The sequence below is a fragment of the Nothobranchius furzeri genome, chromosome 14 (genome assembly GCF_043380555.1).
Source record: "Nothobranchius furzeri strain GRZ-AD chromosome 14, NfurGRZ-RIMD1, whole genome shotgun sequence".
Taxonomy (NCBI): domain Eukaryota; kingdom Metazoa; phylum Chordata; class Actinopteri; order Cyprinodontiformes; family Nothobranchiidae; genus Nothobranchius; species Nothobranchius furzeri.
The window spans coordinates 24,865,636-24,881,117 of record NC_091754.1 but is presented as its reverse complement, the minus strand read 5'-3'; the positions used below and the strand labels follow the sequence as shown (position 1 = coordinate 24,881,117).

Sequence of the window (15,482 nt, the reverse complement as noted above, 5' to 3'; positions counted from 1 at the left end):
GCATGTTAATTACAGAAGAATCACATGCCAGTTTGCAAAAGCAACTGTAAACCTGAAATATGTCAACATTTTCAACTGTGCTCATTCTGATCACTTCACAGTCACATGAACATAGAAAAATATGATCCACGGTGCATTTGCACATCCAGCAGTGAGTTGTTTTTCAAACAAGGACATTCAGTTTTACTTTAAGTCCATCTCCAGTGTGTTGGACAAAAACACGCTGAATAGGAAGAAAACATAGTTTTATCGTTATTAAAATTGCTTTAAGCCAGTGAGAGGAACAACAAGTGAGTGAAAAATGCAAAGGAGTTTGTGAAAAAGAAATCGGCAGATAAACAAAGTCGGTGGAACAAATGAGTGTATATTTACAAAGCTGAACTAACTCAGCATGTGGATTTGATACATTACACAACAGAAAGTCTGAACCTGCTGGAGGAAATTAGCAGAAAAACTTCAAAGAAAGAGAAAAAAGTGACATTATTTGTTTGTGTAGATTTGGGTCCATCTTTTACATTCATGGTGGCTTCAAGACTTGGGATTCTCAGATTTGGTTGTTCTGTGCCGTCCTTGCTCTTCCTTTTCTCTAATATGGCTGAGATCTGTTGAATGGATTAAAATGGCTTTAAACCACTGCAGTGCAGCATTTAAAACACAAAGAGCAGATAACGGTGTTTCAATCATCAGGCTCTGCCCTGTCTGAAGGAAGACATGCAGGAAAGGTTAATTAGCTCATTAAAAGCCCCTCCCCCTCCCTTGTTTCAGATAGAACCTCTAATTAGCAATTACAATGTAAAGATAATAACTAATGAATAATCAGAAATCCTCACACTTTGTTCCTCCTGTTATTTTGTAACCCAACGCCCAAAGATAAAAAAAAAAAAACAATACCGCGGCTGATGTATACTGTTTATGTTTAAAACAAACAAGCACTGATCATGTATAAAAATAATTCCCTCCAGTTGTGACAAGTGTGTAAAAGACGGGGAAGTAAAAGCAAAGTTATCTCTGTTGCGACACACTAAAGTATTTATCCTTGGGAATTTTCCAGATTCTCAGCTTTTTTTTTTTTAACTTAAAAACATTTTAAATGTGTCAATAAAACAAGAACCAAATTTTACCGTCAACAATCAGCAGGCCCGAAGGAACGAGGCTGGAACAAATCCTTCTTATGAAACACGAGATCCCAAAGTTGCTTAGTAACGACTAAAGCTCATTTATAAATAACTGGTAGCATTTTTAACACGATGCAGGATTAGAGAAGCTTCTAATCTGGACAACAGAAGTGATTTAACAATAATAAACATTTTCTTTTAAATAATTTGATCGAAAATTTCACATTTTAGCATGTTTGGCCTCTTCATTTCAGCTCTTAAATATAGAATAGACTATTTTTATATTTCTGTTCAGATAAGTTTGGGAGTCATGAAATCCCGAACTGCTGGACGAACATGACAGAGTTGCTTTTGGGCTAAAAGAACAGAAATTTCTTCACACTTCCTGATTTATTGCTCCTAAAATGTTAGCAAAAAAACAAAGCATAATAATAATAATAATTGGGGTTAATTAAAAACAAAAAAACACAACTGAATTACAAATATATATATATATATATATATATATATATATATATATATATATATATATATATATATATATATATATATATATATATATATATATATATATATAGTAAAACTCAAAATTGTATTTTATTGAAAAAAAAGTGTCATTTTGATTGGAGTAATTGGTTTAAATCGCTACTCGCCCTTTTGTGGTCATAATACTTTAAACTGATTTGACGGCAGGGAATTTTTCCACGACTGTGACATGTTTTATGTTATGAGCGTGTATGCTCTGGCTTCGTTCGTTTCAAGTCATAAATACATGCATTGATATCTGCAGCTGACCCAAAAAATAAAATATACCAAGAGAAAGTTGAAATTGTCTCTTCAACCTTAAATTGTGAAAATATTTCAGCATATCAAATTTACAGAAAGGTAGAAAGAGTGAAATCAAGTCAAACCCAAACAAAAAAAATGTAAAATACACACGACTTCCACAAATCCACAAAGTCGCTCCAATATATGCATTACAATCAGCCCATGTCACTTTGACTCATTTATCAGATGATGGTGACACTAGCTGAGGGCTGAGCACTCTCCTCGTGGGCATGGCTCTTCAGTAGGTCTTTAATGAACTGCTCCAGAGCAACAAAGTAGCCCTGACACTGCCACGTGTCGTTGTGAGTGCCTTCTGGAAAAATAGCGAGACGTTTTGTCCGTGAGGGAGACATCTCGTACAGTTGCTTCATCATAACTGGTGGGATGAGCTGGTCAGACAAACCCGACACAAACAACGAAGGCATCCGGCACAGCGCCACGTGTCGATAGGAAAGGAACTGGTTCTTGTAGCACCATAAGGGCAGCAGACGCATGGGCATGACAGAGAAGAGTGTTGCGGCCATGTGGGGGATGCTCAGAAAGGTGTTTTCAACGATGATGGCGGCTACACGGTGAGGGTTGACTGATGCCAAGTGCACAGCCACAGCTCCTCCTAATGAGCGACCGAAGAGCACCACCTTTGTCTTGTCCAGGTCAGGGCGACTCATAATATAGTCCAGTGTGGCCTCAGCATCCAGGTACAGACCATCCTCACTGGGCTCTCCCTCACTTTTCCCATAGCCACGGTAGTCCAGTAGCACTACATTTGCTTTTAGATTAACCAGCATGAGAAGTGCGTTTGGGACTCTGTGACCAATATTTCCTGCATTACCATGAAAATAAAGGATTGTAGGTGGAGAAGCGGAAGTTGGGCAATTTTGACCGCTAGAGTTCCCTCCGGGGGGCGCATCTCCTCCTGTGTAACGAAGTAAGATGAGATTAAGCTTCACACCATCCTTGGTACGAATGTACACACTCTCGTGTGGAATTCCTGTTGGCATTGGAACATAAAGGCGAGAGGAGGAAGGCTGGTCGGGGAAGTAGAGTAAAACATCTTGAAATTTGTAGAGAATGCCCGTCACAGATGCCAGGATGAGAGCAAGGAGGAAAAACCCTCCATACAGGTGGAACGTGAGGATAAGAGCCAAAAGGGAGACACGACAGGCACCCCAAGACCAGGACACCAGAGCCAGGATGCAACGCTCCATCGCCCCCCACAGCCTCCAGGGCTTTTCCATGGCTGCACGAGAGCTGAGTCACAAAATGCACAATCTACAAAAACAGAACACAAAGAAAACAGAATATCGGTGGGAGTTAAAAAACAAACCATGTGACTTAGTGTGTGATAAAACAAATCTTGAAAAAAGGCAAATTATTAGGGGTAAACCAATACATGGTGCTGAAATTTACCGTTTGTTATACACTGGCATCTGTCCTTAGTAAAGTTGATTTAAAGTAAGGCACATCCTTGGGAAGCCCAGTGCTGCTGCAGAATTTAATTTTAATGTATTTTTATGTTCACTAATAACAACTGCATAATAAATACAATAAATAAACTTTATTTAGGTGTCTGACTTTAACACTGCGCGGTGTACAAAGTTAAGATTTAACAGTTGGTTGAATTCAGAGTTCAAAAACTGATACAGCTTCTGGAATTGTGTGCATGAACCGATGTTATTTCTGATATTTTAGCATGAAAAGAAGGTGGAAAAAAGAGGTGATCAAAAAATCGATTCAAGTCTGAATCGGGATTGTTATTTATAAAGATTCAGAATCGATTCACAAAGGTTCAGAATCGATTCCAAGAACTCTAATATTTGGCATGTTATAGGTTTCAGATGCACTTTTTTGATCTTTGTTAGGAGAGTCAGTACTCCGTTTACTTTTGTGGTCCCATAAATTGAGATGATTTATGTTTGAATCTGCTGATAAGAGGGCACTTGAATGTAATTTTTTCCATACTCAGAAATTTGAGATATTCTCATATTTATTTTCTAAGTTGATAAATGAGTACTCAGGATTACTCATGTAACTTGATACTTGAAAAGTATTTGACCATATTACTTTCAAAGCTACTGTTAGGTAACTACAGATTTGTTATATTTTACAAGGTAAGCAAAAATAAATGTTGCCTTTTGTCAACAGATTGCTTCTGTTTACAGTTTTAGAATCACTTTATTTAACATTTTAAATTTGCATTTTTGGAGCATGACCAGTTTAAAGCCAAATAAAAATGTCCCATAGCTTTAACTGACTTGCACAACAAAGTAGTTAATCATGGAGCTGACGCTTTTTGTTAATACTGATTGTGAATCAATTGAAATTGAGAATCGATTCTGAATCGAATCGGCACCTCAAGAATCGGAATCGAATCAAATCGCGAGTTGCTCTAAGATTCACATCCCTAGTGGAAAATATCTAGATATCAGCCATGAAAATCGGCAGTCCACACTGGCCATCGGCTGACCATGCCTCCTGCAAATCTGCATTGGTAATAGAAAAACCAATAAGGGTCAACCTCAATAATCACTTAAAAAAGCATCCCTTATGTAATTATGTAAATGTTCAGTGTTCTTTAGTGTTTTATGACAACAACAAAAATAAACGGTTACCATTTAAAACAATATTAATTTGGACTGTACCGTAAATTACTAGAATTGAAATAAGTACATCAAAAATAGTTTATTTAAAAATACATCATATTGGGAGCCTGCATCATAAAAGGCAATAAAAGGGATTGTTTAAATGAACATAACAAAATGACTCCTCGAACTAAAACAGCCATGCTTGGGTTTTAACCAGCAGAGTTAATCTCTCTAACAATCATAGTGAAGGTTCGGCAGAGCAAAGTAAAGTCCTCCCTCTTCTGTCAGAAGCAGACAGAACTGTCTAAAGGGGTCCTTGGTCCGGAAATCTAACAGGCAACAACTGCAATAATATTACTAATAATAATAGTGGTGAATAACCAACACTGTCATGAATCAACTTTAGCATCTTTAGGTGCACCTTAAATGGCACATACATTAAACATGCCTCGACCCCACCCAGAAGGAAATGAAAGCTAGAAAATAATCTCACAACACTGCAGTTCGTGCTTTCACAGGTACAACCGTCAAAACGTTAACGGAAGTCATCATGAAGTGTTATTTTTGGTTAGTCAAGACCAGCTGCCAGCTTAACAACGAATACAGACAAGAGAAATGAGAACTAAAGCGACAATAAATCGACGTTACCGAAAAACGAATTAGCTTAGTGACAGCTATTAGCAAGGTTGAATCTAGTTTGTATTGTCAGCCAACTTCTCACCTTTCTCGCATTTTTAGCGTCTCAGCTGGTTGAATCTTTCACCAAACAGCGGCACTTAAACAACACAGTTACTGTCATCCAGCTCTTCGTCGGATACCAAAAGTATAAATACAACATACAGGCAAATGCTACAACCCGGCGAGGCTAGCTTCACAGGTTGGCGTTGAGTGTGTAACCGTATTTCATTCCGTGTAAAATTAATCTAAGACAGTTGGTTCCGGTACATGTAAGAGAACGCTGCCGCAACTATCCGGATGACAGCCGCTGCGTTAGTTGAGTTGCAATACAAAAATAGTTTTAAATATAAAAAGTAATTAGTAACAGGAAAATAAAACTGAAGAGTGGTTCTTCAGTCGTATATTCATTTAATATATTTAACTTTCACCCACCAGGTGTCGCTAAGTGACAGAGTATGATTCTATAAAATCAAGTTTTATGCTAAAAACGTTTGTAGAAATATTTGCAAAACTATTGATATGTATCAGGTATAAAATGAATACTCCTTGAAATATTTTAACTGGCTCAATATAATAATGTCAAGCCTGAAGCAAGGCTAGTGTTACTATTAAAAGTAGTATTTTTCTAAAAACAATCAAAAAGTGTTGCCTTTAGAGTTTTCCACTGTGGCATGGCAAGTTTTGGTTTTCCAACCTTACAAGAGTCAATACCTACCAAGAAGACCTCAAATAAATAGGTGCTGTTTTAATGTCTCATCCTGTTGCTAATCTAAGTCTGATGTTTTTTAAAATCCATTGATTTCATTTATGCTTTGACCTGTAAACTAATAATGATCAATACTTATTGACAATGGAGAACAAAAGTGAAAGCAAAGCTGATATCCATTTCATATTAGAGTCTAAAAAGATTCATTTCTCATTCTTCATTGGTCATTGATTTTGCTGTATTAAACATTTTGCTAGTGCTACTCAGTGTGACCTTGAAGTAGACAAACAGATTTATTTCAGACGCAAACAGCTGTTGGTCATTTAGCCTTGTCCTTGAGGTTTGTTGATTTAGATCAGTATTGATAACGTCTGAGTCAAAACCAGGACATAGGAGGTATTTCTTCACATTGTGTATTTGTGTGAGGATGCATAGCGGACAAGTGTGCAAACATGCATGCACGCACACACTTGCGCGCGTGCGCACACACACACACACACATATGCACCATCACTGTGGCTCCACTCTCAACTGCGTGATTCAGTTACTTGAAATTTAGCACTCTAAACAGCTGGAGGGCTCTAACACTTAACAGAAAAATCAGAGCTGCTATAGGATGGGAAGTGACTGTGATATGCCCTGGTAGCAAAAATGCCCACTTCTTTTGGTGATATAGATCTTCGTCTCCCCTCTCCCTGCCACATCTGGTGTGGAGTGCGGTGCCTTGGTCTGCCTGGTCGTGCCTCCTGGGTTAGGGAGTTTAAGACTTTTGGCATCTGCCTGATCAATGCCAGTGGCTGCCTGGTGGGGTCTGGGTCCCTGGGCTCTGCTGGGTCCCCAGCGGGGGGTGGTCGCCCCGGGTCCCGGGTCATTGGGTCCCGAGCTCGGCCGGCTAGAGGGTGGGAGGCTGCGGGCGGGCCTGTGGGCTTGCCGTCAATATCTCCGGGGACTCTGCCGGCTGCTGGTTGTGGCCCCCCGGGGCGATCCTCTGCGCCTCTCGAGGGGAGCGGGGGCTTTTCTGGTTGCAGTCTCCCTGGGGTCCCTGCGCTCTGGGGCAACTCCTGGATCTCTGGGACTTGGAGCTCCCTCCGTGTCCTGCACATCTTTAGGGGGCAGATCTGTGGCCCCTCACACTCTCCATTGGACACTCCTATAGAGAAACCTTACATAAACAAGCGCGTGTACACACACAGGTGCTCACATGGTGCTCCCATAAGTATGGACTTGGGTACGTTCAACACATGTCTTAAGGCTATAGGGCACTTAATGCACTGTGATTCATTATCGTGTGATTGTTCAGTAAAACAATGTTGATTATATATTTTCTTCATCAAGTTGATGCAGTGATGGCTTGATCTTGTTGTATTGTTGTTGTGTCCCATGTTTTTTTTTTGTTGCTTTTTTCTTCTCTCTTTCTGCAGGTCTAGAAGCAGACTCTTGTTCATTTTTGTTTATTTTTGTGGAACACCCCCCCACCCCCACCCCCACCCCCCACCCCATCTTTTGCCTCTTCCTTTCTCTTTCACCTCTGACTCTGTGTCTGGTCAGAATTACAAAGCATTCAAAAACAATAACAATAAAGTTTTAAGTATCAGGCATGACATTAAAAGCAGACGCTTTGATGCTCCACCTGAGAGTAAATCTGTAAGGCTTGTCACCAGCATTCAGACATTAATTCTGTTTGCTTCACAGCCAGACAGGACACCAAATAAATAAATAAATAAATAAATAAATAAATAAAATAAAATACAAAAAATAGAAAATGCCCTCATCATTTGCATCACCCCATGGAATCATGGGCACCAAGGGATACCAGACCTGCACAATCAACAAGGCAGCCATGTTTCCATCAATCATCCAGAATTAAGCCCCACATTAACACAGAGCACAGCCTTCTGATAAAGCTCTGATATTTCTGTCTGTCAGAAAATGTTCTATCAAATGTTGTAATTTGACCTCTGGGTAACAGTCACAACCCTCCCTTGCTTGCTGTTTTTCAAATTTTATGTAGTGGAACCTGTGTGGCATTACCAGAAGTAGCACCCCTTTGATTTGCAAGTCATTGAATGCCAAAGTGATAAATGTTGGTGTCCATAGCTACAATTCAGATGTCTTGTCACCTTGGAGACGGAGCATTGCTTCGAGTCAGAAAGAACGGCTATATAATGACAATTTATTTTAAACACAACTCAGAACAAAGGCCACAAACAAAAAGTTGCGTTTGCGATTTTAATTGCTGCATTGTTTGCAAACTTGTGGTTAATGAATGTTTTCAGTCCTTTAATGCAGAGCTACAACTTAATGGGATTTCTTTTACTTATAAAATTAAATGATTTGAGGCTGACCTTATTGAGCATAAAGCAAGAGACCACTACACTGTGTTTGCCAGGAGTAAATTAGGTAAAAACAGCTGGCTGTCTAAAGAAGTCTGTAATGGTGAAGTGGTAGACTTATATTAAAAGCAAATTTTCCCAAATTTTCATTGGAAAAAGAAAAAAAAACATCAGTTGTATTTATCTATCTCTCTAATTAGCCTCCCTGCAGGTTTATGCAGTCACATGTATACTTATTTCCTCTGCAGGGTAAATATGGCCCTCATTTACCAAAATGCAGGAAGTGCAGATACAGTTGAAGCAGAGTAATCATCAATACGCAGGGTAATTACACAGGAAGAGCACACAGTTCTCTAATTGGGTTGGATTAACGTGTGGTTGATGGTTTTCTGTAATGATGAGGGAGCTGTAACCATCCGTCCTTTTTGGACTCATCCGTGACAAAGAATGGTCACCCTTTCCCCATAAAGGTTATCACATCTTCAGAGCATGGATAATGTCATCTTAGTCATCCTTCCTATGATCTCTGTCGAAACAGTTTGTTTGCTTTGTTGCTGATAATCAAACCCAGCTGTCTTCTTCTTCTTTTTTTTTTTGCCTAAAGCTAAGGTCAGAAAGCAATTTATCTCACGTTGCATGGTCTGAAGGCACAGGGCAACCCTTTGGCACCACTTGAAGTTCAAACTTGCTCTAGCTGCTAATTACCATATCTCCGTGCTTTGATATTTGAACTTTGGCAGTGCTAGGCCTGCTCCGTCTATCTACTTTAAATCTTTATGCTTTGGTGTGTCATGCAGGAAAAGTTAGTGTAAACTTGACACATTTGTCTTAGTTCAAGAAAGATGAATTAAAATTGCAGATTTAAAACCACAACACCACAAGCTAATTGTGCTGCCTTTACTGGTCGCTAAACCACAAATCACGATGTCATGTGATTTAACATATCTTATAAGAATTATATATATATATATATATATATATATATATATATATATATATATATATATATATACACAGTGGGGCAAAAAAAGTATTTAGTCAGCCACCGATTGTGCAAGTTCTCCCACTTAAAATGATGACAGAGGTCAGTAATTTCCATCATAGGTACACGTCAACTGTGAGAGACAGAATGTGAAAAAAAATCCATGAATTCACATGGCAGGATTTTTAAAGAATTTATTTGTAAATCAGGGTGGAAAATGAGTATTTGGTCAATAACAAAAAATCAACCCAATACTTTGTAACATAACCTTTGTTGGCAATAACAGAGGTCAAACGATTACTATAGGTCTTTACCAGGTTTGCACACACAGTAGCTGGTATTTTGGCCCATTCCTCCATGCAGATCTTCTCGAGAGCAGTGATGTTTTGGGGCTGTCGCCGAGCAACACGGACTTTCAACTCCCTCCACAGATTTTCTATGGGGTTGAGGTCTGGAGACTGGCTAGGCCACTCCAGGACTTTCAAATGCTTCTTACGGAGCCACTCCTTTGTTGCCCGGGCGGTGTGTTTGGGATCATTGTCGTGTTGGAAGACCCAGCCACGTTTCATCTTCAAAGCTCTCACTGATGGAACGAGGTTTTGGCTCAGAATCTCACGATACATTGCCCCATTCATTCTGTCCTTAACACGGATCAGTCGTCCTGTCCCCTTAGCAGAAAAACAGCCCCAAAGCATGATGTTCCCACCCCCATGCTTCACAGTAGGTATGGTGTTCTTATGATGCAACTCAGTATTCTTCTTCCTCCAAACACGACAAGTTGAGTTTATAACAAAAAGTTCTACTTTGGTTTCATCTGACCACATGACATTCTCCCAATCCTCTGCTGTATCATCCATGTGCTCTCTGGCCAACTTCAGACGGGCCTGGACATGCACTGGCTTCAGCAGCGGAACACGTCTGGCACTGCAGGATTTTATTCCCTGCCGTTGTATGTTACTGATGGTGACCTTTGTTACTGTGGTCCTAGCTCTCTGCAGGTCATTCACCAGGTCCCCCCGTGTGGTTCTGGGATTCTTGCTCACCGTTCTCATGATCATTTTGACCCCACAGGATGAGATCTTGTGTGGAGCCCCAGATCGAGGGAGATTATCAGTGGTCTTGTATGTCTTCCATTTTCTGATAATTGCTCCCACAGTTGATTTTTTTCACACCAAGCTGCTTGCCTATTGTAGATTCACTCTTCCCAGTCTGGTGCAGGTCTACAATTCTTTTCCTGGTGTCCTTCGAAAGCTCTTTGGTCTTGGCCATAGTGGAGTTTGGAGTCTGACTGTTTGAGGCTGTGGACAGGTGTCTTTTATACAGACAATGAGTTTAAACAGGTGCCATTAATACAGGTAACAAGTGGAGGACAGAAAAGCTTATTAAAGAAGATGTTACAGGTCTGTGAGAGCCAGAGATTTTCCTTATTTGAAGAGACCAAATACTTATTTTCCACCCTGATTTACAAATAAATTCTTTAAAAATCCTGCCATGTGAATTCATGGATTTTTTTTCACATTCTGTCTCTCACAGTTGAAGTGTACCTATGATGTAAATTACTGACCTCTGTCATCATTTTAAGTGGGAGAACTTGCACAATCGGTGGCTGACTAAATACTTTTTTGCCCCACTGTATCTATCTATCTATCTATCTATCTATCTATCTATCTATCTATCTATCTATCTATCTATCTATCTATCTATATATATATATATATATATATATATATATATATATATATATATATATATATATATATATATATAATCTGTTTTCTCTGAAGGTTGTCAGGGATCTCACTTAGAGATAGGGTGAGACGTTTGGTCATCTGGGAGGAGCTCGGAGTAGATCTGGTTGGGGTAGCTTGGGCATCTAATTAGGATGCCTCCCTGGTGAAGTTTTCTGAGCACATCCAACTTGGAGGAGACCTAAAAGAAGACCCAGGACATGTTGGTGGGACAAAAGGTAGTTTTCCATGAGCACTACTCAAAGTAACTCAGCCCAACCACAGTTTCCAAGGGCATGGTTTAGTATTTTCCCTTTACCTTTGCCCCAATTTTTAGTCCCGTTTTACTGCGGGTGTCAGATACCGATGGCACAGAGTGTAGCCTCCCAACGTGCTGTGGCTCATCACCTGCTGTCTTTTTCGATGACTGCATCTTGTCGGTCATTATCACGTGACAGCGACTAGTCTATGAAAGTCATAAAAAGTCACCACAGAGCAATGAAGTCGACTAGTCGACCAAATGATACAACCCCTACAGAGGAGATGGCCCAAGAGGGTGGGGAGAGGGAAGTCTGGGCCTCTCTGCTTAAGCTTCTGCCCCTACGGCCTGACCTTGGATAGGAGGCAAAAAAAATGAATGGATATTTATTCATATAAGGTGCTGCACAGTGATGCAGTGGCTAGCGCTGTTGCCCTGCAGCAAGGAGGTTTTGAGTTTGCATCTCGACCTCTGGTCTCTGCATGGCCTTTGCGTATTCTCCCTGTGCATGCATGCTGGGTACTCCGCCTTCCTCCCACAGTCCGAAAATACCGGCCTCTTAAAAAAAATTTTTTTTTGCAATTTTAATTTTTTGCTAACTTGTCAATTAGAGTGATTTTTCTTTGTGGCTGACAATAATGCTAATTAACAGCCACTTAGTTAAAAGTCCAAACGCAATCATGCTCTGCTGAATGGAATACCAACATGTAGGATTTATTTTAACAGAAAGCAGGTAGTAAATGTTCTCACAGCACCCTCCTGGACAGATCTCAATGATAATATCAACTACATCACTGTGTTTATTATTTGTAAGTGCCTCATCCAGAGCCTCTTGTAATTACTGTGTATTTGAAATAGCTCGTGGAGGCTCCACTGAGCGGCAGAGCCCACTCACTTAGAAAAATACAGCTACGTCCTCCAGTTAAAGTCAGGAGGTCTCAGGTTAAAAGCTGTCGCCATTTTAGATCACTCTCTAATTCCCGTTTACTCAAAGAGCAAATTCACTCAATTTAGAGAAAGATTAGTCACTTTGTGAAGGTCAGTCAGACCAGCAATAAGTGATTGTTTGAGTTGCTTTGAGCGATCACTGTTGACAAGGCCGATACCAAAAAACATACAGAGTCTGGTCTTCAGTAGGTTGTGGTCCAGATTAAAGGTTACTGTTTTATCCTTTGGCGGCTGAAAGGTCATCTTTCATTCCGCATTTAATAAGCGTCTGTTTTTGTGCTCACAAGCGAGATTAGAGTGTGTGTGTGTGTGTGTGTGTGTGTGTGTGTGTGTGTGCGCGCGCGTGTGTGTGTGTGTGTGTGTGTGTGTGTGTGTGTGTGTGTGTGTGTGTGCGCACATTGATAAAGACTGAGCATCCCAACCCTCCTCAGTCTTCAAATGAACAAAATGAATCTTCAGTTACAGGATGATTTGGTTAATTAAGTATTAGACTCCGGAGTAAGCTGTACAAGAGTGTTGTTTCTTTAGGAATTGATGGGGACAACATGTGCGCTGCGATCAAAGCTTTACATGATAAAAGTAGAGAGAAATGAAGTATTTTGTCAAAACAAATCAGCTCAGTTTTGTGCAAATGAGAATAAACATCCAGCTGGAGGCTAGCTGACATCCTCTCAGAGGCACCACTGTTTTAGCTAAAAGAAATTCACTTAAAAGCTCTCATTCACTCGCTTTTTTAAACACATCTCCTGTGGTCTCTTGTAGAAAATGAATGAAATGAATGTTTTTGTTTAATTTATTTTTTTCATGTGGAAAAAAACCCTGTGCACTCCTATTTCAGGAAGTAGACGCTAACCGGATGAGTGAGGAGGGGGAAGAAAACAGAAGGATTTGGAGTCTTGGTTATCATTATTCCTGATATTCGAACATCTCGCCTCTGATAGGCTAAGAGCAACACAACTCTTACATTACCCTGTTTGCTCTGCAACTATCATGTTTTATCTCCACAACTAACACAAGCCTGAAGGAGTTCTGAAATGTTGTGGGGTTGCTAGTGCTAACAGTTAGCTTCTACAAGACACACTCCGCTCTCTCCTGGATGCTAAACCGACAACAGCCTCCCCCCTCGCGAGGGTGAGTCCATGAATGCTTATTTACAGTGTGATGTATCTGTGTGGCTTTTTCTGATCTGAGCATTTCCTTTTCTATTTTGTGTCTGTGGCTAAGGAGGGAAACGGGTGTAGAAGACAGAGGCAGAAATTTGGGGGCCCAAGGCGAACACAGACATGGGGCCCCCTTAAACAAAATTTTTGACAATCTTACCTTTAACTGGATTTGTGAATTTCTCCCATCTTCTGCCATGAGTTATTTTCCCTTTTTATTAGTCCTCCTCTTTTTTCTGTCTTTCTCTCCCTTTGAGCGCTTTCAATATTTGCTTTGCTTTCTTCTTCCTGTCAGTGCTCTTGTGCTTTTGCCTTTGTTTATTTTTTTTTCTATTTTCCATTTCGGTCTATGTTTTCCTCCCTTTAAACATTTTCCATTGTATTTCCTTTCTGCTTCTTTTTGATGTTTACATAGAAAAACGACGTCACTTTTGGAAGTGAAGATAAAAGCTTTTTTAAAGCAAGCTGCTTTTTTCTCTTGGGGCCACTAGGATAACTCCATTTCATGCTTAATGTTTTGGCTACTGCTTCAAGTTTGTTACGAACGCTCCCGCCTCTCTTCTTCTTTTTCTGCTTTCTCTTCTTCTTATGGGCTCGACACACGGGAGGCGACAAACGACTGCGATCAGCAAAATTTGTCGCTGTCGCTTTTATTTCCTGACACACGGTGGCGACCCGTGGCAGCGGCCAGCGGCAAAGCCGTCTACGCGTTCTGTTCCATGGCGAAATCGAAACTTCCGTTGTTTTGTTTGGCTGTGTCAGGTTGGAGGAAATTAAGGTTATTTAAACGGTTCAGAGTTAAAAAAAGTGGTAGATATGTTTCACAAGGCACTGCTACAGTTATGTGAAATCTTACTTGTGATTTTACTATTAAAAACATAATAATAATCAACTTCTCCTCCATGTTTGCTCGCAGGTGTACGGAGCATCCTGTCCGCTCATTGGTCAGTGAATGAAACCTCCGTTAATTGGTCCTCGTCCGAGCAACAGCGATGAAAAGTTGAAAATGTTTAAACTTTCTGGGATTGCGTCGCTGGGTCGCCTGTGCACGACACGTGCACGAGCGCAAAATTTCACACGCACGTTTTTCGCGTTTCGCTTGGTAGGAGGGAGACCCACGAATATCGCTTTGTCGCGCATGTCTCATTGAAAATGAATGGAGGAGAGGCGATGTCACCTACCGTGTGTCGAGCCCATTATTTGTGGTCTTATGGCACTTGGCAAACAACAATTTGGTGCATTACTGCCACCAACTGGATTGGAGTGGAATGACTACCAGTCACTTCCTGTTTGTGCATCGAGTCTAAAAATGAATGGTCCATTGTGGCATTAACAGAGGGGTGCCGGCGGCCAGGGCTAGGGGGCCCCCAACATAAGGTGCCCCAGGCTACCGCCGACCTATGCCTAATGGTAAAACCACCACTGAGAAGAATATTAAAACATTTAGGCTGCATTTGAAACTCAAAGTGACTCGCATTTCAAAAATAACATGTGAAAAACAGTTTTTCAGTGAACTTGCTCTTTAAAATATTTGCATCTAGGGATCAAGTCCAGCTGGAAGTTCGTAGTTTTTCTGCAGAAAAGTCAATGTGATGCAAATGAATGAGGGTGTAAAGATTCCAAAAATAATGCAGGATGGAATGTTATGAAGAGATTGGATCAGCTTTAGGATGGCATCATTTTGGTTCTGACTCACACAAGCTGTTGGCTTGCAGTCATGTGCACACTATTTCTCCAAACAAAGGCTATTCAGTGAGCTATTTGCAGTGAGTAATATACTTTGTAATAATACAGAAACACACTTAAAATGACCTAAAATTCTCTTTAATAAAACACACACACACACACACACACACACACACACACACACACACACACACACACACACACACACACACACACACACACACACACACACACACACACACATTTCATGTGAACCTTTGCAGTTTCATTCTCCTCCATTAAAAATGTGTTCTTTTTTCCACACAGTTCGCAGCTTTCCTGTCTGTGTTTCTCACACATACACGCTCATGCAGGTGCATGTACACACTCCTAAGCATCCACCCCTCTCCTCTCTTGAGGCCCACACAAAAGGTACTTTACACCAGCAGCTGTGCACAGGGGAGATACCTCTAAATGCCACTGTTAATGGCAGGAA

General features: G+C 40.5%; 1 protein-coding gene across 1 annotated transcript; it reads right to left on the bottom strand.

Moving 5' to 3' along the window:
• Window positions 1–1,908: 1,908 nt before the first annotated feature.
• abhd13 (abhydrolase domain containing 13) lies at window positions 1,909–5,440 on the bottom strand. The gene is made up of 2 exons (XM_015966261.3): window positions 5,250–5,440; window positions 1,909–3,215 (listed from the first exon to the last, which is right to left on the bottom strand). Exon 2 carries the CDS (start codon window positions 3,179–3,181, stop codon window positions 2,126–2,128), a length of 1,056 nt encoding a protein of 351 aa, XP_015821747.1. The 5' UTR covers window positions 3,182–3,215; window positions 5,250–5,440; the 3' UTR covers window positions 1,909–2,125.
• Between the last annotated feature and the right edge of the window lie 10,042 nt (window positions 5,441–15,482).